This window comes from Bactrocera neohumeralis, unplaced genomic scaffold, assembly GCF_024586455.1.
Source record: "Bactrocera neohumeralis isolate Rockhampton unplaced genomic scaffold, APGP_CSIRO_Bneo_wtdbg2-racon-allhic-juicebox.fasta_v2 ctg1008, whole genome shotgun sequence".
NCBI lineage: Eukaryota > Metazoa > Arthropoda > Insecta > Diptera > Tephritidae > Bactrocera > Bactrocera neohumeralis.
The window spans coordinates 55,213-79,222 of record NW_026089629.1 but is presented as its reverse complement, the minus strand read 5'-3'; the positions used below and the strand labels follow the sequence as shown (position 1 = coordinate 79,222).

Genomic DNA, 24,010 nt, shown 5'->3' with positions numbered 1-24,010 from the left:
CCCCGCGGCTGAACATGCTCCTGGCCACCCCGCCGGACCCTCACCGGCTCCACGGGCGGTCGGGGTCGCAAGTCCACGAGAACCCCTTCATTCTTCGCACGCCGTCCAACTCCCTTTCGACCTCCGCGAAACCGCACCACCAATCGACGCCACGGCAGCACGGCACCGCCCACCATTCTTCGCGGACCGTCAGCTACACCGGCGACGGAGTTGCCTGGCCAGGGACACCTGCCCTCTCCAGCGCGGAGTACTGCTCGCCGACACTGCAGCCTGTCAACGCAGCACGGCCCGCTATAGACGGCGTGAAGGACGTGAAGGAGAGGGCGGCCACCTTTGTTGAGAGCATCTGCTGCGTCGTGGACAGTTTCTGTGCGGTCGCCGTCTCCTTCAAGTCAATCTCCAGTGACACGCGTGACAGCCTGAGTGCCGCCGGCTGCAGCACCCGTAGCAAAGGGGCGTCCGGCGGAGAGGCTAACGCGCCTCTCGCTGCCTCCACGCCGGACACAGAAGCCGCGAGCGTAGAGAGTTGGGACTCTGTGGACGGTTCCGTTTACGTGAGCGACGACCTTTTGGTCTACATGCAAAAGGTGAAGGAGCAGATCCACAGAGCGGTGAACGGTCCCCGGTCGAGCTGGTACTCCGCGAAGATCGAGGACGACGTGCTTCGGCCGCTCCGCCGACTTGCCAGTGAGAAGCGCTACTTCACCACTCGCCTCCCCATCGGCTCGACGAGCGCCGTCCCCTTCTCGGACGTTCTGCGCCGCGCTGCTCAGAGCACCCCCACCGTCTACAAACGCATCACAACGGAGCGCACCACTGGCGCTGACTGCGAGCCGCGCAGCCACAGCCGCACCGGCTCCGCCAGCGTCGGCGATCCCCACCTCAGCGCCACGAACTCGAGCATTAGCTCTGGTGAGAACAGCTGCCTAGCGGACGCCTTCGCACTGGTGCGACGGCAAGCCGGCGAGCTGGATCACATTTGGGAGGAGTTTGTCGAGGTCGGTGAGACCTTTTACTCACGCCTCGCCGAATGCATCTCTGAGAGTGTTGACTACGACCGCAAACGAATTTGAATGTTCTTTTTTGTTGTTGTTGTTGTTGTTGTTTTCGAACTCGTTGCTGATTTTTCCACTGCTTCCCACCATCAGCATCTTACAGTGCACACAAACACACAAACACACACAAACACGCAGGGCTCCCCTCTCTGACATTCCCCTTTGCTTATATGATTTCTCCTTCCTTTTTGTGCTTTTCCCTTTTGTTGCTGTTGACGTTTTTCTATTTACGCCATCTGTGCCCGGTCAACCATGTGCACCACTCTTTTTTTCCCCTCTTTTTTTTCTCTTTGATGCTGTCCAGCCAGCACATCGCGCTTGGCCCAGCACACATTTTCTCTTTTTCATCCACACACACGTACACTCTCTCACTTTCTTCCTCGTTTTTTTTTTCCTTAAATGATTGCTTGTCTTTTTTTTTTAATGATTGCAGTCTGTTCCTTTTTTTTTCTCTTCTGTGCATTGTGTTTGTGTCACATTTTCAATTGTTTTCACATTTTTAATTTTATCTTTTTCTCCTTATCATTTTTTTTTGTTTTTTTCTGAACCGACCTTTTCAGGCTTTACTGCGGCAGAAACCTACAGATAAGGAACGACTCCCCCCCCCCCCCCCCCCCCCCGTCGCTACGTGGCGTCACACCTTCTTCTCCCGAGCATGCGTTGAGTAAGCGGGATTCGTCTGTGTGTATGGGATTGTTGTATGCTTTGCTTTTAGTCTTTTTCTCTCAAATCGGGTCTACTTCTCCCCTTTCGTCGACCAAGCTGCGCTCTTTAGTAAGGCGCTGACCTATAGACCGCACTTTGAGTTTGACTGTTTTTTTTTTTGTTGTTGCGTTTCATAATTTATTTATTTGTTTTTTGCTGTTCTTCTCGTTAATTCTACGCCTAGATGAATCGCTTCGCTGTGCTGCGCGGCGTCGGCACATCCATGCGGCTGACTCAGGGACGATTTGCACAGGAAGCGCTTTCGCTAAGCTCTGTCATTAGTGGGCGACACTATTCCTCTCGCCTCTCCCTTGCTGGCTCGCTTTCTTTGGAAGGTGTGAATGCGGGCACCGAAAGGCGACGCGTTGGTCGTCTGCCCTCCGACGGCGCGGCAAAGACAGCCGTTCTCGTGGCCCACTGCCGCGCCGCCCTCGCACAGCGCGGGCAGACACCGCCGCGACTATGGCCCCTCGCTGCATCCGCACCCAGCGCTGGCCTGCCATCTTCTCTCGCGGAGGCGCGGGACATGCTACGCGGCCTCACAATCCTCAACGCCGATAATGGCAGCGGCAGCGGCGGTGGCAAGGACGGCAACGCCTCGGACCCGAAGAAAGGAGATGGCGCCGTCCCACCCGTGGACGACGACAGCAACCCAGAGCAGTGGCTGCTGCCGCGCACTGTGCTTTTTGTGGTTGTAGTGTTTGTCATTACCTTGGTCCTTTATCGTCTGTCGTTGCCGAATGGCAGGCACGTCGGTTGGACTTCACTGCGTGATCGCGCTGGTGCCATCACACACGTCGCGCTCTACAATAATTACGCGCAGGTTTACTTGGACAAGGGCGAAGTGTACCTCGGACTCGTACACGACCACCACACCCAGAAGCACATGGATGAACTGGCGGAGAGCTACGCTGCTGCGGTGCGGAAGCAGAACGAGCAGGAGGCACAGAGTCCACCGCCGCAGACAAACGCTTCAACGGCCGGGAGCAGCGACGGCGCCAAAGAGGCACCTGCCCGTGTCTCGCAGCCTCCACAGCCGCAAGACGCGAATTCAGTTCCCCTGGCCGACAAAGCCCGCCTCGCGCGCAGGGAGGAAACGGATGCGGAGCGCAGAAAAAAGCCAGAAAATCTTCCCTTGGTGATGAAGGGGACGCCGGTCGCTGAAAATCTCCTCGTTGCCGTTGGTGTTTTTGCGTGGATCGTGCCTTTTGTCTTTTTCCCCGTGTTTGTGATGTTCCTGTCACAGTACATTGGCAAGTCGATGAGCTACGCCGTTGATGCAACCAAAACGAAGAGCAAGGTGAAGGACATGGTGTTTAAGGTGGATTCCACAAGTAGCACGAGGTTTCGGGACATCGCAGGTATGAAGGAGCCAAAGAAAGAGATTACAGAGGTGGTCGATTTCCTTCGCCACCCGGAACGCTACACAAAGCTGGGCGCCAAGATCCCCACCGGCGCTCTTCTTCTTGGGCCTCCTGGCACCGGCAAGACGCTCCTTGCGAAGGCGGTGGCGGGGGAGAGCGGTGTCGGGTTCATTCCCGTGTGCGGCTCCGACTTTGTCGAGCTGTACGTGGGCATGGGTGCCTTGCGTGTGCGGCAGCTCTTTAAGGAGGCCCGCAAGCAGCGCTGCATCGTGTACATTGACGAAATCGATGCCATTGGGCTGAAACGGCAGGGCGCGGGCCACGGCGAGAAACAGGAACAAGAGCAAACCCTGAACGAGCTCCTCACGCAGCTGGACGGATTCAACACTGGCAAACGGGGCGATGTTATGGTGCTGGCTTCGAGCAACGTCGCGCAGGAAGCTTTGGACCCGGCACTCATTCGCCCGGGCCGCTTCGACCGAATCATCCACGTTGACACGCCCGTGATCTCTGAGCGAATTGACATTTTCAAGGTGCACCTGAGCAAGCTGAAATTGCTCTCTAAGGTTGGACAAGACACCGAACAGGAAGCCGAAAAGAAAATGGAAGAAGACTCATCGCCAGAAGTGAAATTGCAGGAGGCCGAAAGCCACACGGTGTCCAATGCGCGTACCGAGGCCGACGGAGCCGCCGACCCCGCAGCGGTCGCTTCTCCTCCGCCTGCTGCCCAAGCCGATCCTTTGTCCGGTGAACGCGGAGGGCCCGTCGCCAACACCACAGAAACTCGTCTCACCGTCACGCAGCGGGAAGAGGAGCAGAAAGCGGATGAGGCCATTCGCACCGAGGAGAAGGACGGCCACCTTTCTTTGACTTCCGCTCTCTCCTCATGGCGGGCAAATCGGACGAGGAGCGCGCCTTGGTAGACGCCTACGCGCACCGCATGAGCGGCCTCTGCCCTGGTTTTGTTGGCGCCGACATCGCCAACGTCTGCAATGAAGGCGCCATCCTTGCGGCGCGGGAGGGCGCTTCCCACGTCGACATTCGCCACCTTGAGCGTTCCATCGACCGCGTCCTCGCCGGCATCGAGCACCGCAGCCGCGTTCTTTCTCCCTTTGAAAAGAATGTGGTGGCGCACCACGAGGCCGGACACGCCGTCGCCGGGTGGTTCCTCAACCGCGCCGATCCTTTGATGAAGGTGTCCATCGTACCACGCGGCGGCTCCGCGTTGGGCTACGCGCAGTATTTGCCGAACGAAAACTACACCCGCACCGCGGCAGAGATCCGCGACGCCATCAGCGTCACCCTGGGCGGTCGCGTCGCCGAGGAGCTCTTTTTTGGTCACCTCTCCACCGGTGCCTCGGATGACCTGCGCAAGGTGGCGAGCATGGCTTACCTGTACGTCTCTGCGTTCTCGCCAGGCTCCGTCTACCCAGCACCAGGGTCCTCAGCGACTCGTTTCATGAAGCCTTTGGTGCCAATAAGGCGAACGAGTTCGACAAGCGCGCAAAGCAGTTTGTCGACGAGGTCCACAAGGAGACAGTGGTGTTGTTGGAGAAGCACAAGGAAGACATGGAAAAGCTCGCGCAGCATTTGCTCAAATACGAAGTGTTGACGTTTCAGGACGTCGTCCACTATTTAGGTGCACGTTCAGAGCGGTCCCGCGATAAGCGAAAGGGCGTCTAAGGACAGCATCAGGCCCCTTTTCTTTACCACACACAATCATCTTATTGGCACTGCTTGTTTTGCTGTTTTTTTTTCTTTTGAAAAAAAGGGGGGTTCTGCGCTGCTCTTTGGACACGCGATGACAATTGTTAAAATGAACCCTGTTTTTTTTTTCTTAATGTTGTTATTGTTGTCTTGTGTGTCACCTGTGGACGGTTTCCCCTCCTTGCTTTTTTTTTTTGTTTGTTCGTTTAGCTTTTTGTCGTTCTCTTAAGCGCTGGCGCTGTCAAGGGGATGCCATCTCCCAGGCAGGGCACCTTTCTAGCAGTTGTTGCAAGGCAGGAAGACCTTCATAAAAAAAAAAAAGAAGATTGAAGTGTCTGCGCGCACCAAGGGAATGCGGGCATGGGTGGAATGCGCAAAGTACCTTATGATCGTTCGCGCAGGCACGCACACACACACGCAAACAACTGCCACAACAACTGCATACACACACACACACACACACACAGTCACAGCACTCTCATGCGGTCTATTTTTTGTTTTTTGTTTTTTTTTTCTTTGTATCGGAAGCAATACGCCACTCGTTTTTCTATTCCTCTCTCCCCCTCCCCTTTCCTTATTCCCAAAGCCATAGGTGTACAACGCCCATTTGATACCTGTTGTCGCGTTCATGCATGTCCAGCCTCATTGCCTGTAACAACGACGGCTACGGTAAGCACGCGCTACTGAAGCGGCCACCACCGCGGATGCAGGACAACGTGCCACCGCCCGATACTTCTGCCGTGGTGAAGATGCGTGTCTGTGACCTTCGGATTCTTTCCAGTCACATCGCCGCCTCGTCATCTGTCGGCATCAATGGGAGTGCTCCCGGCGGTGGCAACACAAACAGTTTCTGCATTGACGGTCTTTACGTTGTGGTGCGCCACGGGTCTCAGGTAGGGCGTACAGCGCAAATGTTTTTTGCCGAAAAGGAAATGGATGAGGACACAGAAGACATCTATTGCTATGATGTCAACGAAGAAGACGACGACGACTTTCTGCTCCTTGACGGCAAGGCACGAGGCGAGTCCACGCGCTCGTGCCTTATCTGGAACGAAGTCTTTGACTTCTATCCGGGACGGGAAGAGGCGAGCGCTGACGGTGCGTTTAGGGCTTCTGACCGACAGGCGTGCACCGTTCCGACCGTGGACATCGAGCTCTGGCGGAGCACGCGCGCGGCGGAGCGGTGCATCGGCCGGTACCACTACAACGTGCCCAGGGAGACGCTTTCCTTCTTGAGCCCCGGGATCCACGACTGCAAGCAAAATGGAGCGCCGGAGGGACTTTTGCGCAAGAGCCTGTGAGTCCGAGCGGGTCTGCCGCCGCGGATGCTGACGGTGTCATTGTGGACAAGGTGGTCACGCTGCGAATGGCGGCGGGCACGCCAGCCGGCAGCTCACCGTCGCTCGCGGGGAACAGCAGCGGCAACGGCAGCGCCGTTTTTCCATCCTACCCGTCACGTGGGGAGAGTCACCCGAACGCGGGGGGCGGAGTCGCGTGGCGCCGGTAAGTCTCGGCCTGCGACTGCGTGTTTGTGCCGTTGGCGTCGCGCTGCCGTCGGCTGCCTTCGCCACTGGCGGCGGGAGCCTCGCGGTGTCCGAAGGCGCGCCTGACTCGGCAAACTCAATGCGCGCGTACGACATGTACCACCCACAGCTCTCCGAGACGGGTGCGCTCCGCTACTTTGGCGGGATGCCAAGTACGTACGCGGGCATGGGAGGCCACGGCGGGCGTGGGGAGGGCCTCCTGCGTACGGGCTGCTCTCGGACGCCGGCCGCCTGTGCGGCGATGGCATTCCCAGTCAAATTCCTTTTGCGTATCGAGTGCCGCCGGGGTACGACGACCGCTACGCCGCCGTGACACAGGGATCCTTTCGCGGGGGTGCTGTCGGCATGGTCAACCACGCGGGCGGTGGTGGTGTCCTCGACCCGTTTTTTTCGCAATTGCTAACGGACATGACACTGCGCAGTCCCTACATGGCACGTCCTCCTCATGCCACTCCCTTTTCACTGCCAAGCAATGGGACGTCGCCGCAGCAAAGCACGTACGGCGACGCCGCCACCGCCGCGCAGAGGATGGGGGTGCGCTGCCGCCGCTGACGATGCCAGCCACCACCGTCGCACTGGATGTGCAGGTCAGCGAGTACACCCCACACCCGCTGCAGGGTCTGGCGTACCCACGCACGCGTAACCGGGGGCTGCTCGACAGCGATACGGGCAATGGGAAGGCTTGACCGATACACAGGATAAATCCCAGTGTCTGACTGAGTTGGAAAACGTAGAGGTAAAAGGAAAAACTGGTGTAGTTCAACTGTCTGTTGTTTTTTCTTTTGTTTGTTTGTTTGTTGTTTTTCCTCTCTTGTTGTACTCCATTCAAGCGCGGCAGAGTACCCCACAAAGTCGCCGGTCTGCAGCCGTCATCTTTTTGTCTCCCTGTGACCTCTTTTTTGCAACTTTCGCATTCAAACTGCTTTTACATGCCACCCAACCTCCTTGCTATCTTCCACTACCGCTATCATTCCTAGTCCCTCTCCCTTTCTTTTCTTTTCTGTCTTTTGTAAATCACAACAACACTGCGCTTTCTCTTTATCAATTATTGCCAAACGCTCATCCACCTTGGCCTCTTTTTAGAAGTGTTTTCTCCCTTTTGCGATTGGTGAACCCGTAGAATTTCTAGCGTTCAATCCTACACGTACCTTCTCTGTTTTTGCTTCTTCCTCTTCCTCCTTTCTTCCCCCATTTGCCCCGACCGACTCTTCCCGCCAACCAGCTCTCCTGCGTCCACCCATTTGTTTGACTGCAAGCTTTTTTCAACTAGTACAGATCAATGGGCAAACTAGAGGTCACTGTTTGTGCTGCGCGCAACCTGCACAACATGCAGCACTTCGGTGTTCCCGACCCCTTCTGTCGGCTCATTAGCGGTGACAAGCAGTACAAAACCAAGGTCGTCAAGGACAGCCTCTCGCCGGAGTGGAACGAAACCTTTCGCTTCCAGGTTGCTGACGAGATGGGATCTCAGATCCGCTTTGAGATTTGGAATAAATGCACGTACGATGACGACCTCATGGGCATCTACACACTTTCCGTCGGCGGCCTCACCAGAGGCATTGTACGTGACGAATGGTACGTGCTGGACAAGTCAAAGACGCAGGCGGACATCCACATCCGCATCCTCGCCCTCGACTTTGGCTTTTCTGTGAAGGCAGATGAGCAGTGGATGGTCACAACCGACATCAACCGCGACCCCGTGAAGCGCGCGATCGAGGATGGTACCTGGCGTCCAGGTAAGAAAACCCCTCCGCCCCCGTCCGGACCTCCTCAGCAGCAACAACAGCAGTACGTGCAGAGCCCGCAGGTTCAGCAGCCGCAGCAACAACCGATACAGTACGCACAAGCGCCTCCTCCGTCGCAGCAAGCCCAATACGCCAGTCAACCTCCCCTGTCACAACAGCAGCCACAGGTCGTCTATGTGCAAGCTCCTCTGGTCCAACAACCGCAACAGCAGCTGCAGTCACAGTACGTTCAAGCCGCCTACCCCCAGCCACAAATGCAGCAGCCACAGTACGTTCAGACCACCTACCCACAGCAACCGTACGCACCTCCGCAGGTGCCATATCAAGTGCAGTACCCGCAAGCGCCTCTGCCTCCACAGCAATGCGCTCAACCGTTTTTTCCCCAACAACAGCCGCAAGGTTACTACGCCCCGGCACCTGGCTATCGTTACTGAGGCACAGATTGCAGAGCGACATCTGTTTCATTTGCGTGTTTACCTGCCATCACAAACGAGTCGCTACGGGACGTCGACTACTCCATCTCTCCTGACATCTTTTTTTTTTGGCTTAATTTTTTACGTCACATATCATTTCCCCTCCCCCCCCCCCCCCGCCATATCGACGCTGTCTGCGAGCGCGATGGGAACCCTCCAGTTGTAGTGCCTTCTCGGCTCACCGTCTACATCATTTGGTGTTCCTCTTTAATGTATGGCACATGTTTCGTGTGCCATCACCACCGCTTTCTTGTTCTTGCGTCCTCCTTCCATGTAAAAACATAAAGCGTTGCTTCTTTGTGTGCGTGTGCTCGCCGGGGCGGAAGAGCTTCTCTCTTGCTCTTATTACACAGTTTCCTGAACGACGAGCTCACTGCTTCTCTCACGTGTTCGCCTGGCTGTGTCACTTTTCCAGTGGTGCCCTTTTTTTTTTTGCTGCCTTTTTTTTTTTTTACCAAAGGTCAATGAGAAGACTAAGAGAATTACGTCACTTTGGACAACCTCCGCCGGTTGTACGAGTGTGTACTTTTTGGGACCAGGTCCGTCCTCAAACAGAAAGTAGGCGGCACCCGCTGACTAATCTCTCTACAACTGTTTTGTTGCACAGCGGCACCGACTTTACCACGATCTTGCATTCACTGTGCACTCATTCTGTTTCTATTTTTGTATTCTTTCTTTCCCCAGCTCTCGAAACGTATTGCCTGTCCCACGTATTTTAAAGTGCCTTTTTTTCTTTTTCAACCGACAAGACTCCATTACATACCGCTACCTTGTAACGTTCACCCTTGCAACGCCATCGTCCATGCCGTCTCTTGTCGTCGGACATTCTCTCTCTTGGTGGCGGCGTGTGTGTGCGCTGTCCTGGCGGCTGTCGGGACCCGCGGCTGAGGACGCCCTTGGCCAGCACGGCGGCCCGCGGTGCATCCACGACGAGATCGAGGCAAAGCAGCTGAAAGGAATGACCGTGGAAGCGGCAGTCGCGAGCGGCAAGCTCCGCATCGCTGCTACCGTCGAGCCTCGCTTGCGCGACGCTCTCTCCTCCAGCAACGGCTACTCTTCTCTCCGCATCGCCGTCTTCACGGATGATGTGTACAATTCCTCCAAGTACTGCACCTCGACTTTGGACCAACGTTCGGACTTTTGGGTGACACCGTTACATGTACGTCCGACGACATTCTCACTGCCGCCAAGCAGGATCTCCTTGTCAACACCATGATCCCCGCTGCTGTCAAGATGCACCAGGAACGTCTCACGGTGCAACCTCTCAGCAAAATCACGGTGGAACCCTTTGATGACGACATCTGTGGTTCATTCTCTGTCCCCCAGCAGGTCCTCACTAACGGCGTATCGGACGCTGACTTTGTCCTGTTCGTTGCCGCCGGACCCGTGAGTGGGAACACCGTTGCGTGGGCCACGACCTGCGAAGTTGACACAAACTACCGTCCGTTGGTGGGCGTCATCAACGTGAAGCCAGAGTACATCGACGGGTCGGACCAGTCCATTCGCACCGTCGCCCACGAGATCATGCATGCCCTCGGCTTCACAGGAACACTGTTTACGTACAAAAAGATGACAGCCACCGTGACCCGCCTGCGTGGTGCCCCCAATGCTCCTGTGGTCGACTCTTCCAACGTTGTTCAGCGCGCTGGGAATCAGTTCAACTGCAACAGCGTCTACGGGATGGAGCTTGACAACACCGGCGGCTCTGGCACAGCTGGTTCGCACTGGAGTGTCCGGAACGCGAGGCAGGACATGATGTGCGGCTACGTTGGACCGTCCATGAAGTACAGTGCCATCACCATGGCTGCGATGGAGGACCTCGGCTTCTACAAGCCCGTGTACGAGAAAGCTGAGTACATGGAATGGGGTTTTGGAGCCGGTTGCGGGCTGCTAACGAACAAGTGTGTGATCGATGGAGTCAGCCAATTCTCCAGCATGTTCTGTGCAAATCTGGACGGCACGAGTGGACCTCTGGTATGCAATCCAGACCGCACGGCTCTGGGGTACTGCCCAGTCAGTCCCTCCGCCGATCCACCGTCATACTTCCAGTACTTTTCTAACCCCAATCTTGGCGGTTCTCAGTCCGCCGACTACTGCCCTATTGTTAACGCATACACTAACACAGATTGCGCCAGTGGAGACTCAGCATCGATGCCAATTCACTCGTTGGCAGCTCAGCGCGCTGTGTCGATGTCGCTTCAGGGAAGCAAACTCCAGGACGCCATCTGCGTTGATGTGCAATGCAATACAACCTCGCAGGACTACACAATCAAGTTTCTTTCCGCATCCGACTACGTTGCCTGCCCGGCAGGGTCGACCGTGGACGCGTCAAGAGCTCCTCACAGTTTTCCAGCGGAAGCTACATCACGTGCCCCTCCTACGGCTCCCTCTGCCCCGACACCTTCGACTCCCTCGCTGTCACCGTGGAACTCCTTGACAGCACCGATGGAGCAGTGCGCGGCACGGGTCTCTGGACTGTTACGGCTGTCCTTTTCGCATTCGCTGTGTTTCTGACAGTTTAACCAGTGAGGCAAATCGTGGCCCATCGTAGCGGCCGCGTGTCTCTCACCGAAGGTCAGCCGAATGGCGCGGCATCAGTAACGCCCACCCGTAACTCCCGACTCTCAAGCACGGACCTGCGCAGTGGATCTTGGCAACGCCTCATCACCCGGTTCTGGAGATACCTATCCCACTCCCTCTCCTCCTTCGTCTACGCATCCCTTCACCGGCTACTTCGCCGCCTTTCCAATGCGAATCATCTTCCATCTTGCTTATCTTTTGTTCAGACTACCTTGTTTTCCCCTGTACCTCGTAATGAGCAACTCAACCGTTCCGCGAAAGACGTAAGCTACACACACCTCTTTCATTTCCTTTGTCATTTGTCTGCGCGCAACAGTTCCCTATACACCGATTCATCTAACACACCTTCCGCTATTTTCTTGTTTTACTGTTCTCATGCAGCGGCCGGCTTTTTGTTCTGTCCAGCGGTGCTGATTGGTCCTGACTCAGCGGAGCAGCACCGCAGGAGCAACAAGCCACGCAGCCGGAGCTCGGCTGTTCCTCCGAGAGAGGCCCGTCCCGTAGCCGAGAGAGGACCGGCAGACTTGGCCATGTGTTCCCCCCAACGAGCTTCCTGTCTGCATTTTTTTCTCTGATCATTGTTCCCACTGTCATGAAAACACGATCCCACTCTTTTGCGTGGCAATCCACCGCGCACTCTTTTTAAGGGACTGTTTCTTCTTTTCTTTTTTTGCATCTAGGCCGATGTGCGTATTTCGCTGCGATGCACCCGGAAACAACAAGACCACGTTGAAGCAAGTGAGCGTGTGGAGGACTCGGAAATGGGGTGAGCGGTCTCCCCACTTTGGGTCCCGCCCCGCGGCCACCCCGTCTAGCCGGCAGTGCAGTTTGCGGCCCTGTTCGGTCAGTGTGTGCGTCTCGCGGGAGGCGAGGCCGACCCTGCGCACACGTTGCCGTAGCGACCGCTTTGCTGGCGGACCGTCGCTCCGTCAGGTTTGTTCATACGCACTTCCCTCTTTGCTCCTTTGCTCCTTTGCTCCTTCACTTCTTTTGTCTCTCCCTCTCCCTCTCTCCCCTCCTCCCTCCTACTTCCTCATTCTTCATCCGCACAGCAAGCAGCCAGGAAGCCGCAGCGCCCGTGTGTCACGAGCTGCTCCCAGTGCGTGGTGCGATCGTTGTTCTGCAACGCCCCCTCCTCTTCTCACTTCCCGCCAGGGAAAACGTGGATGGCCGCTGCGAGGAACGACTCCGTTGCATGGTGTTCCCACGGTGTGGTGGTGAACCAGGGGCGCTGAGCCGTGGCAGGCGCTGGTGTCCCGTTGACTCACGGGCCGTGGTGCTGGCCGGCATCGGTGCACGGCTCTCCACGTACCGCACCAGAGTTGCCGCCACCGGCACCCCACGATGCAGAGCGCGCTGCACGGGCCACCGTACATGCGCCGAGCGGAACACCCCGGACATGTGCACCCGTCTTCCGCGCATAAAGCAGGTTGCGGTGCGACGACCGTGCCCCCGGGAAAGACGCCTTGGCCGTCCCTCCCACGAGGAGCCGCGGACGCTTTCCTGCCTGCCCACGTCCGCGGGCAGTGTGCCGGGCATCTAGGAAGGTTGGTGCGAGGCTGACGTCGCTCCCCACGGAGAGAGTGGAGCTGCTCCTCGGGCATGGCCTTGCCAGGGCGCCCTACAATCTCTTCGCTCGCGGTCAGCACCGAATCCTTCGTGGGTGCGGTGGGCAAACGGCGGAGTGCACACGAGGGCGGGCCGCCCGATGCGAAGACTGCTGAGCCAACCGAGTTTTTTTTCTTTTGCTGCGAAACATGGCCGGAGTGCCACAACTCACTCAACGCAAGGATCAGGTGCGATTCTAAGAAGAGACACTGAAAAGCTGGCCTGTAGGCCTGCGGCAGCCGCCACGATGCGCCTGTACGCCCACCCCATGAAGCCAATCATGCGCTACTGCCTTTCGGCGGCACTCTCCACGCTCCTCCTAGAAGACACTCCCCGCTCTGTAGAACACAGCAACGCAGCGCGCGCCACTTTACACAGCGCGCCACTTCAGCGCTTTTCGAAGCACAAAGAGGTATCGCGCACGACAACCGTTCCGTCTACTCCAGTTCTCCTTTCGGAATCGCCCGCTCCGCGCCGTCCATGCCGTCTCTTGTCGTCGGACATTTTCTCTTGGTGGCGGCGTGTGTGTGCGCTGTCCTGGCGGCTGTCGGGACCGCGGCTGAGGACGCCCTTGGCCAGCACGGCGGCCCGCGGTGCATCCACGACGAGATCGAGGCAAAGCAGCTGAAAGGAATGACCGTGGAAGCGGCAGTCGCGAGCGGCAAGCTCCGCATTGCTGCTACCGTCGAGGTTCCTCGCTTGCGCGACGCTCTCTCCTCCAGCAACGGCTACTCTTCTCTCCGCATCGCCGTCTTCACGGATGATGTGTACAATTCCTCCAAGTACTGCACCTCGACTTTGGACCAACGTTCGGACTTTTTGGGTGACACCGTTACATGTACGTCCGACGACATTCTCACTGCCGCCAAGCAGGATCTCCTTGTCAACACCATGATCCCCGCTGCTGCTGTCAAGATGCACCAGGAACGTCTCACGGTGCAACCTCTCAGCAAAATCACGGTGGAACCCTTTGATGACGACATCTGTGGTTCATTCTCTGTCCCCCAGCAGGTCCTCACTAACGGCGTATCGGACGCTGACTTTGTCCTGTTCGTTGCCGCCGGACCCGTGAGTGGGAACACCGTTGCGTGGGCCACGACCTGCGAAGTTGACACAAACTACCGTCCGTTGGTGGGCGTCATCAACGTGAAGCCAGAGTACATCGACGGGTCGGACCAGTCCATTCGCACCGTCGCCCACGAGATCATGCATGCCCTCGGCTTCACAGGAACACTGTTTACGTACAAAAAGATGACAGCCACCGTGACCCGCCTGCGTGGTGCCCCCAATGCTCCTGTGGTCGACTCTTCCAACGTTGTTCAGCGCGCTGGGAATCAGTTCAACTGCAACAGCGTCTACGGGATGGAGCTTGACAACACCGGCGGCTCTGGCACAGCTGGTTCGCACTGGACTGTCCGGAACGCGATGCAGGACATGATGTGCGGCTACGTTGGACCGTCCATGAAGTACAGTGCCATCACCATGGCTGCGATGGAGGACCTCGGCTTCTACAAGCCCGTGTACGAGAAAGCTGAGTACATGGAATGGGGCTTTGGAGTCGGTTGCGGGCTGCTAACGAACAAGTGTGTGATCGATGGAGTCAGCCAATTCTCCAGCATGTTCTGTGCAAATCTGGAAGGTAAAAACGGACCGATAGTGTATGCACCCCAGGCCGCACGGCTCTGGGGTACTGCCCAGTCAGTCTCTCCGCCGATCCACCGTCATACTTCCAGTACTTTTTCTAACCACAGCTTCGGCGGGCTCAAAGCCGCCGACTACTGCCCTCTTGTCACCGCGCACTCTGAGAGGAGCTGTGCAAGTGGAAACTCTTCATTGATGCCCAATTCACTCGTTGGCAGCTCAGCGCGCTGTGTCGATGTCGCTTCGGGAAGCAAACTCCAGGACGCCATCTGCGTTGATGTGCAGTGCAATACAACCTCGCAGGACTACACAATCAAGTTTCTTTCCGCGTCCGACTACGTTGCCTGCCCGGCAGGGTCGACCGTGGACGCGTCAAAGAGCTCCTCACAGTTTTCCAGCGGAAGCTACATCACGTGCCCTCCTACGGCTCACTCTGCCCCGACACCTTTGACTCCCTCGCTGTCACCGTGGAGCTCCTTCACAGCACCGATGGAGCAATGCGCGGCACGGGTCTCTGGGCCGCCGTAGCTGTCCTTTTCGCATTCGCTGTGTTTCTGACTGTTTAATTGAACACAGCCAACGTCGCTATCGTAACGGTTGCGCCAACCGTTGACAATGCCAAAGCACCCAAGCCCGATACTACCTGCTTCCATGCCCACCTACGTGTTTATCGATTTATCATTCAAGCGCACGATTGTTTCGACGCAGGTGCCTCGTCGTCATGCTTTTTCTTTACGTCTTCCCTTTCCTCGTCTCTGCACTGTGTCTTCGCCCAGTTCTGTACTCCAGCAACCGGATGAAAAGCAGTGCTCCGCTGATCATCGCTCACACTCATTTGTGGTCCCGCACGACGATCGTTTTTATTTCCTTTTCCCCTCTCTTTCTATCTTCTTCCCCTTTTCACCCATAAGCAAAACACGTTTTGACCAAACCGGTATCTGTGTTGCCTAACATCTTTTTTTTTTTACTCCCAATCACTTGCCTGTGTTCGCCCAGTGGTGCCAGCCGGTCCTGCTTCAGCCTGGCAACACCGCAGAGGCAACACGCCACGCAGCCGGAGCTCGGCTGTTCCTCCGCCCGTCCCGTAGCCGAGAGAGGACCGGCAGACTTGGCCATGTGTTCCCCCCAACGAGCTTCCTGTCTGCATTTTTTTCTCTGATCATTGTTCCCACTGTCATGAAAACACGATCCCACTCTTTGCGTGGCAATTTCACCGCGCACTCTTTTTAAGGGACTGTTTCTTCTTTTCTTTTTTTTTTTGCATCTAGGCCGATGTGCGTATTTCGCTGCGATGCACCCGGAAACAACAAGACCACGTTGAAGCAAGTGAGCGTGTGGAGGACTCGGAAATGGGGTGAGCGGTCTCCCCACTTTGGGTCCCGCCTCGCGGCCACCCCGTTTAGCCGGCAGTGCAGTTTTGCGGCCCTGTTCGGTCAGTGTGTGCGTCTCGCGGGAGGCGAGGCCGACCCTGCGCACACGTTGCCGTAGCGACCGCTTTGCTGGCGGACCGTCGCTCCGTCAGGTTTGTTCATACGCACTTCCCTCTTTTGCTCCTTTTGCTCCTTTGCTCCTTCACTTCTTTTGTCTCTCCCTCTCCCTCTTTTTTTTCTCCTCCCTCCTACTTCCTAATTCTTCATCCGCACAGCAAGCAGCCAGGAAGCGCAGCGGCATCGCCGCGGTCCCGACGGCGAACCGGGGCCCTGCAAGGAGGCCTACGCGGGGCAAGTCCTGGGCGACTGCGGTGTTACGTGCCTGCTCAGCGCGCACTCAGGGGCGGTTCGTGCAGTGCGGCTGCAGGTGTGGGGAGGAGGGAGGGAGAAAGGGGGTCGGCGGGGAACTGCGTGTGCGCTGCGTGCTGGGCGAAAACGAGGGCAGGTGACTGGGACCACAGTGGATACCGCCCTCTCACCCGGTGCTTTGCTGCCGCCGCTGGTGGGGGTGCTCGGTCGCGCTTCCACTCCTCCCCTTCTCTTTTTTGTGGTCGTGCGCGGCTCTATGAGGCTCCTCACTGGTGGCCGAATGAGTTGCTACCTCTCATTTCTCCGCTCACTCATTTAGCACACTACTGTCTTCGGGCACCGTTTGTGTGGAGAGGCGAGGAGGGAAGGGGGGCACTTGTGCGCTGTCTTGTTTTCAGGGAACTAGAGTCGCTGCGCCACGTCTTGCGCACCCCACCCTCACACAACGCGGTCGGAGGAAAGCGTTCTTTGCATGATTCGCGTCCAACGGGCTATCTGTATAACGCGCTTCGCTTTCCCCGCGCTTTCCTCTGCACTTGTTCGCGTTCCTGTGCGTTCTCCACTGTGTTGTCGCGCGTGTGGTCCTGCTGCGCACAGAACTCTCCGTGGGGCGTGGACGGTGATGCACTTGCACGGCCTCAAAGCTGCTGTAGACGTCTCACGCACCGCTGCAGTCATTGCTCCCCGACTCGTTCTGTGAACGGCGCGTCAGTGCCCGTCTTGATGAACTTTTTTTTTTTTTTGAGGGGGGAGAAATGCCCTCGCAATCGCTGCTGCAGCCCGTGCGCTTTTTCCTGGTAGGGCCTTTTTTGCGGCCCGCTCTTTCACCGTTCACGGTCCGCCCAGCTCAACAGAAAGAAGTATTGTGCGCTGGGTCGCGGTAGCTGCGACGAGCGAAATGATGCCGCCCCGCGCGACCGCGGTGTGCTGGTGCCCTTTGTGCAGTAGTAGCACCACTGCTGTGAACCTGATTGACAGCTCCTTCCTCCTCCACACCTCTTTCTCGTCAAAGGCTTATCGATAGCTGTGCACCGCACAAGCCTCACTTTCCCTCTCGCTTTCTGTCGTCTTTGCTTTGCGTCCCCCTTTCACTTCCTTATCATTGGGCTCTCCCCTCCCTCTTCTCCTTTCTCCCTTCTCCCTCTACCTCTCTTTTCGCTATCCCCATTTGCCATCTTAGCACCACCCGACCGATAGCTCACCCTGCCGACTGTTCGAGCACCACATGCGCGTGCATTCCTTGACTCGCCTGTCGCTCGTCGCCGCGCTCCTGCTGCTGGCCTGCCACGGCGCAAATGTGGTGGCCGCTGTGCGCATGCCTTTTGAGAGTGAGCCCCCCACTGCCTCTTCGACGAGATCCTCGAGAAGCAGCTCCAAGGCCAGAGCCTGCAGAATGCACTTGGCAGTGGCCGCTTTCGGCAGCGTCGGCAGAGCAGCTGGCTCGTGCCGGTGACCGCTCTCTTGGCCTGGTTAACGGCAGCAAAGCGAAGCAGTGGGCTTCTCTCCGCATCGCCGTCTTCACGGATGATGTGTACAATTCCACACAATACTGCACTTCGACCTCGGACAGGCGTCCCGACTTTACGGGTGAGACTGTTACATGTACATCGGAGACAACATTCTCACTTCCGCCAAGCAGGATCTCCTTGTCAACACCATGATCCCCGCTGCTGTCAAGATGCACCAGGAACGTCTCATGGTGCAGCCTCTCAGCAAAATCACGGTGGAACCCTTCAAGGACAAGATTTGCGGCTCGTTCTCTGTCCCCCAGCAGGTCCTCACTAACGGCGTATCGGACGCTGACTTTGTCCTGTTCGTTGCCGCCGGCCCCGTGAGTGGGAATACCGTTGCGTGGGCCACGACCTGCGGCTACGGCACAGACGACCGTCCATTGGTGGGCGTCATCAACGTGAAGCCAGAGTACATCGACGGGTCGGACCAGTCCATTCGCATCGTCGCCCACGAGATCACGCATGCCCTTGGCTTTCAGGCGAACACGTTCCTGGACAACGGCATGCTCATGTTCGTCCGAAGTCTTCGGCGCAAGCCGCTATCTTTCATTCTTCGCTCCGACAACGTGGTCCGGGCCGCACAGAGACACTACGACTGCGCTGACAAGAACGGCATGGAGCTTGCCGGCTCGGATGCTTTGGGAATGGCTCTCTCACACTGGAGCGCTCGCAGCGCGTACGACGAGCTGATGTCTGGCTATTTTGGCCCCGCAATGCGCTACTCCGCCATGACCATTGCCGCCATGGAGGACCTGGGCTTCTACAAGGGCAACTACAGCAACGCGGAGCACATGAACTGGGGTTACCGAGCAGGCTGCAAGCTGCACGAGGAGGTCTGCGTTGTGAACGGCGTCAGTCAGTTTCCTGACATGTTTGCACGGAACAGTCTCACGTCAGCGGCCCTCTCCGCTGCACGACGGACCGGCTCAGCGTCGGGCGCTGTGACCGAAGCAGCACCTGGCTTCCACTGCCTTTCTACTTCCAGTATTTCCGCTCCTTCGTCAACGGCGGCTCCTCCGAGATGGAGTACTGCCCCAGGGTGCAGCGCAAAGTGGGGGGGCCGGCTGCCTGGACGGTGACGCCGACAATATGTTTGGGTCTGTTGTCGGTGCCAACGCTCGATGCGTGGACCTGACTGGCAGCAGTCAGCTCCCCGACGCGATCTGCGTGAATGTCATCTGTGATGCGGTCACGCAGACATATAAGGTGAGCTTTCTCAACGGCACGAACCCCGTGCTCTGCACGGAAGGTGCTGCGGTCGACGCAGCGGAGACCTCATCACTTTTTGCCAACGGAAGCACCATTGTGTGCCCAAACTTTTTCAGCGTTTGTGGAGATGTCCGTGCGTCGTCGGGCGTCTCGTCGAAGCTGGACGCCAGCCATTCCTCCGACGGCAATGACCAAGTCTCCGCGCATAACAGCAATGCGCCTGATGAAATTGCGGTGCTCGAGAACAGTCGGTCCAGCAGCAGCAAGGAAGAGAATGCCAATTCCGGCAATGGCGCTGCATCGCGCTCGTCTTGTAACAGTGCTGTTTCGGCGAGTAGTGGCTTTCGACGTAGGAGACTTGTCCCGATGTGAGGTGAACGTCAGCCTGCAGTGAGGAGGCTGAAGCGTTTGCCTCAAACCGGAGCCTCTGTTCTCGAAAGTATCGCGGAGGACGCACAAAACATGTCCACATCACCTAGCGCGTGCGCCTGCAGGCGAGTGCACATAAACCAACCCCTGGGACCCTTCATGGGATCTCGAATAGAACTTCGAACGTAAATACTTCTTGATAGCCTCCTGCGTAAACCAAGCTTTGAGAAGCACCTACTTCATGTCAGCAAGGTCTTCTTCCTCTTGCTTTTAAACGGTTTTTGACAGGAGTGCTCACCCGACGCGACTGCGGTGACGCTACCACTCGCAATCGATTCTTTTCATCTCGCATAACGGTAGCAATCTGGAGACCTCCGCTCACATACTCATTTGTGGTCCCGCACGACGATCATTTTTATTTCCTTTCTCCCCTCTCTTTCTATCTTCTTCCCCTTTTCACCCATAAGCAAAACACGTTTTGACCAAACCGGTATCTGTGTTGCCTAACATCTTTTTTTTTTTTTACTCCCAATCACTTGCCTGTGTTCGCCCAGTGGTGCCAGCCGGTCCTGCTTCAGCCTGGCAACACCGCAGAGGCAACACGCCACGCAGCCGGAGCTCGGCTGTTCCTCCGCCCGTCCCGTAGCGAGAGAGGACCGGCAGACTTGGCCATGTGTTCCCCCAACGAGCTTCCTGTCTGCATTTTTTTCTCTGATCATTGTTCCCACTGTCATGAAAACACGATCCCACTCTTTGCACGGCAATTTCACCGCGCACTCTTTTTAAGGGACTGTTTCTTCTTTTCTTTTTTTTTTGCATCTAGGCCGATGTGCGTATTTCGCTGCGATGCACCCGGAAACAACAAGACCACGTTGAAGCAAGTGAGCGTGTGGAGGACTCGAAATGGGGTGAGCGGTCTCCCCACTTTGGGTCCCGCCCCGCGGCCACCCCGTTTAGCCGGCAGTGCAGTTTTGCGGCCCTGTTCGGTCAGTGTGTGCATCTCGCGGGAGGCGAGGCGACACTTCACACACGTTGCCGTAGCGACCGCTTTGCTGGCGGACCGTCGCTCCGTCAGGTTTGTTCACGCACTTCCCTCTTTTGCTCCTTTGCTCCTTTGCTCCTTCACTTCTCTCTCTCCTCTCCTCTCTTTCCCCTCCTCCCTCCTACTTCCTCATTCTTCATCCGCACAGCAAGCAGCCATGAAGCGCAGCGGCATCGCCGTGTGTCCCGACGGCGAACCGGGGCCCCCTGCAAGGAGGGCCTACGCGGGGCAAGTCGTGGGCGACTGCGGTGTTACGTGCCTGCTCAGCGCGCACTCAGGGGCTTCGTGCAGCCAGGTAAAGGTGTGGGGGAGGAGGGAGGGCGAAAGGAACGACCCCGTTGCACGCGTGTGCGCGCTGCGTGCTGGGCGAAAACGAGGGCAGGCGACCGGGACCACAGCGGATACCGCCCTCTCCCCCGGTGACTCACGGGCCGCTGGTGGGGGTGCTCGGTCGCGGTGCCACTCTCCACTTCTTTTTTTTTTGTACCGCGGCTCTATGAGGCTCACCGCCACCGGCACCTTACAGCAGAATGAGTTGCTACCTCTCATTTTTCCGCTCACTCATTTAGCACACTACTGTCTTCGGGCACCGTTTGTGTGGAGAGGCGGTGGAGGGACGACCGCTGTCTTGTTTTCCGGGAACTAGAGTCGCTGCGCCGTCCCTGCGCACCCCACCCTCAACAACGCGGTCGGAGGAAAGCGTTCTTTGCATGATTCGCGTCCAACGGGCTATCTGTATAACGCGCTTCGCTTTCCCCGCGCTTTCCTCTGCACTTGTTCGCGTTCCTGTGCGTTCTCCACTGTGTTGTCGCGCGAGAGAGCTGGAGAACTCTCTTTGGGGCGTGGACGGTGATGCACTTGCACGGCCTCAAAGCTGCTGTGGACGCTCACGCACCGAATCCCCGACTGGGTGAACGGCGCGTCAGTGCCCGTCTTGATGAACTTTTTTTTTTTTTTTTTGGAGGGGGGAGAAATGCCCTCTGCAATCGCTGCTGCAGCCCGAGCGCTTTTTCCTGGTAGGGCCTTTTTTTGCGGCCCGCTCTTTCACCGTTCACGGTCCGCCCAGCTCAACAGACGCAAGGATTGTGCGCTGGGTCGCGGTAGCTCCAGAGCGAGATGCCGCGCGCGACCGCGGTGCTGTTGGTGCAGGCAGCACCACTGCTGTGAACCTGATTGACAGCTCCCTTCCTCCTCCACACCTCTTTCTCGTCAAACGCTTATCGATAGCTGCCCCACAAGCCTCACTTTCCCTCTCGCTTTCTGTCGTCTTTGCTTTGCGTCCCCCTGTAACTTCCTTATCATTGCCTCCCCTCCCTCTTCTCCGCTCCCTTCTCCCTCTACCTCTCTTTTCGCTATCCCCATTTGCCATCTTAGCACCACCACCGACCGATAGCTCACCCTGCCGACTGTTCGAGCACCACATGCGCGTCTCTTGACTCGCCTGTCGCTCGTCGCCGCGCTCCTGCTGTCCTGCCACGGCTGTCGGGATCGCCGCTGAGGACGCCTTTTGGAGAGCAGCCGGCCCGCCTCTTCGACGAGATCCTCGAGGCAAAGCCAGAGCCTGCAGAATGCACTTGGCGGGCCGCTTTGCGAGCGGCAGCGTCGGCAGAGCGGCCACCGTCCGGTGACCGCTTCTTGGCCTGACGTCTAACGGCAGCAAAGCAGTGGGCTTCTCTCCGCATCGCCGTCTTCCAACGGATGATGCACAATTCCACACAATACTGCACCTCGACTCGGACAACGTCCGGACTTTTGGGTGAAACTGTTAGCTGTACGGAGGACGACATCCTCACTTCCGCCAAGCAGGATCTCCTTGTCAACACCATGATCCCCGCTGCTGTCAAGATGCACCAGGAACGTCTCATGGTGCAGCCTCTCAGCAAAATCACGGTGGAACCCTTTGATGACAAGATCTGTGGTTCGTTCTCTATCCCCCAGCAGGTCCTCACCAACGGCGTATCGGACGCTGACTTTGTCCTGTTCGTTGCCGCCGGACCCGTGAGTGGGAACACCGTTGCGTGGGCCACGACCTGCGGCTACGGCACAGACGACCGTCCGTTGGTGGGCGTCATCAACGTGAAGCCAGAGTACATCGACGGGTCGGACCAGTCCATTCGCACCGTGGCCCACGAGATCATGCATGCCCTCGGCTTCACGAACACGTTTACGTACAAAAAGATGACAGCAACCGTGACCCGCCTGCGTGGTGCCCCCAATGCTCCTGTGGTCGACTCTTCCAACGTTGTTCAGCGCGCTGGGAATCAGTTCAACTGCAGCAGCGTCTACGGGATGGAGCTTGACAACACCGGATGCTTTGGGAATGCTGGTTCACACTGGACTGTCCGGAACGCGATGCAGGACATGATGTGCGGCTGGCCCCGACCGTCAATGCAGTACAGTGCCATCACCATGGCTGCGATGGAGGACCTGGGCTTCTACAAGCCCGTGTACGAGAAAGCTGAGTACATGGAACTGGGGCTTTTGGAGTCGGTTGCGGGCTGCTAACGAACAAGTGTGTGATCAATGGAGTCAGCCAGTTCCCACCATGTTTGTGCAAATCTGGAAGGCACGTCAGTGGAGCTCTGGTATGCACGACCAGACCGCATGGCTCTGGGGTACTGCCCAGTCAGTTCTACCGCCGATCCACCGTCATACTTTCAGTATTTTTCTAACCCCAAACTTGGCGGTCCTCGTCAGGACGCCGACTACCTCCTATTGTGGACGCATACATTAACAGTGGGGGCCGGTGCCAGTGGTGAACCGACAATGATGTTTGGGTCTCACTCGTTGGCAACGCTCAGCGCGCTGGACCGACTGGCAGCAGTCAGCAGCCTCGGGAACGCCATCTGCGTTGATGTGCAGTGCAACACAACACGCAGACATACACAATCAAGTTTCTTTCCGCGTCCGACTACGTGCTCTGCCCGGCAGGGTCGACGTGGACGCGTCGGAGAGCTCCTCACACTTTTCCAGCGGAAGCTACATCACGTGCCCCTCCTACGCGTTTGTGCCCCGACACCTTCGACTCCCTGCGTCACCGACGTCATCGTCAGCACCAATTCACCCGCAGCACCAATGGAACTGCGCTTGGCACCGGACTCTGCGCTGTCGCAGCAATGTTTCCTGATGCTTGCGGTGTTCTGACAGTTTAACTCGTGAGGCAGATTGTGGCCATCGTAGCGGCTCGCGTGTCTCACCGAAGGGCGCCTGCAGAGGTCAGCCGATGGCGCGGCATCAATAACGCCCACGCGTAACTCCCGACTCTCAAGCACGACCTGCACAATGAATTTTGGCAACGCCTCCACATCACCTGTTCTCGAGATACCTATCCCACTCCCTCTCGCTCCTTCGTCTACGCATCTCTTCACCGGCCACTCCGCTGCCTTTCCAATGCGAATCATCTCCCATTTTGTTAATCTCTTTTTCAATCTATTTTTCTTCCTTTGCTTGTACCTTGTAATGGGCAACTCAAGCGTTCCGCGAAAGACATAAGCTACATGCACCTTTCTCATTCCCTCTGTCATTCGTCTGCGCGCAACAGTTGCCTATGCACCGATTCATCTAACATACTCATTTCGCTATTTTTTGTTTTACTGTTTTTATGCAGCGGTCGGTTTCTTGTTTTGCCCAGCGGTGCTGACTTTTTCACTTCAGCCGAGCAGCACCGCAGGAGCAACACGTTTTGCACCGGACCGGCTGTTCTTCGGCTTGCCACATA

At 57.2% G+C, this 24,010-nt stretch overlaps 5 protein-coding genes across 5 annotated transcripts; all 5 read left to right on the top strand.

Moving 5' to 3' along the window:
* The first annotated feature begins 1,944 nt into the window (after positions 1 to 1,944).
* LOC126766399 (ATP-dependent zinc metalloprotease FtsH-like) lies at positions 1,945 to 4,807 on the top strand. Its single transcript, XM_050484194.1, is given in 5 exon segments — positions 1,945 to 2,766; positions 2,854 to 3,690; positions 3,763 to 3,973; positions 3,976 to 4,590; positions 4,593 to 4,807. Coding segments are annotated over 5 exon segments (2,700 nt in total).
* Positions 4,808 to 7,654: 2,847 nt separating this feature from the next.
* On the top strand, positions 7,655 to 8,554 carry LOC126766398 (extended synaptotagmin-1-like). The gene has a single exon (XM_050484193.1). It carries the CDS (start codon positions 7,655 to 7,657, stop codon positions 8,552 to 8,554), a length of 900 nt encoding a protein of 299 aa, XP_050340150.1.
* Positions 8,555 to 9,826: 1,272 nt separating this feature from the next.
* LOC126766396 (leishmanolysin homolog) lies at positions 9,827 to 11,107 on the top strand. The gene has a single exon (XM_050484192.1). It carries the CDS (start codon positions 9,827 to 9,829, stop codon positions 11,105 to 11,107), a length of 1,281 nt encoding a protein of 426 aa, XP_050340149.1.
* Positions 11,108 to 13,414: 2,307 nt separating this feature from the next.
* LOC126766395 (leishmanolysin-like) lies at positions 13,415 to 14,950 on the top strand. Its single transcript, XM_050484191.1, has one exon. It carries the CDS (start codon positions 13,415 to 13,417, stop codon positions 14,948 to 14,950), a length of 1,536 nt encoding a protein of 511 aa, XP_050340148.1.
* Positions 14,951 to 21,993: 7,043 nt separating this feature from the next.
* LOC126766394 (leishmanolysin-like) lies at positions 21,994 to 22,797 on the top strand. The gene has a single exon (XM_050484190.1). It carries the CDS (start codon positions 21,994 to 21,996, stop codon positions 22,795 to 22,797), a length of 804 nt encoding a protein of 267 aa, XP_050340147.1.
* The last annotated feature ends 1,213 nt before the right edge of the window (positions 22,798 to 24,010 follow it).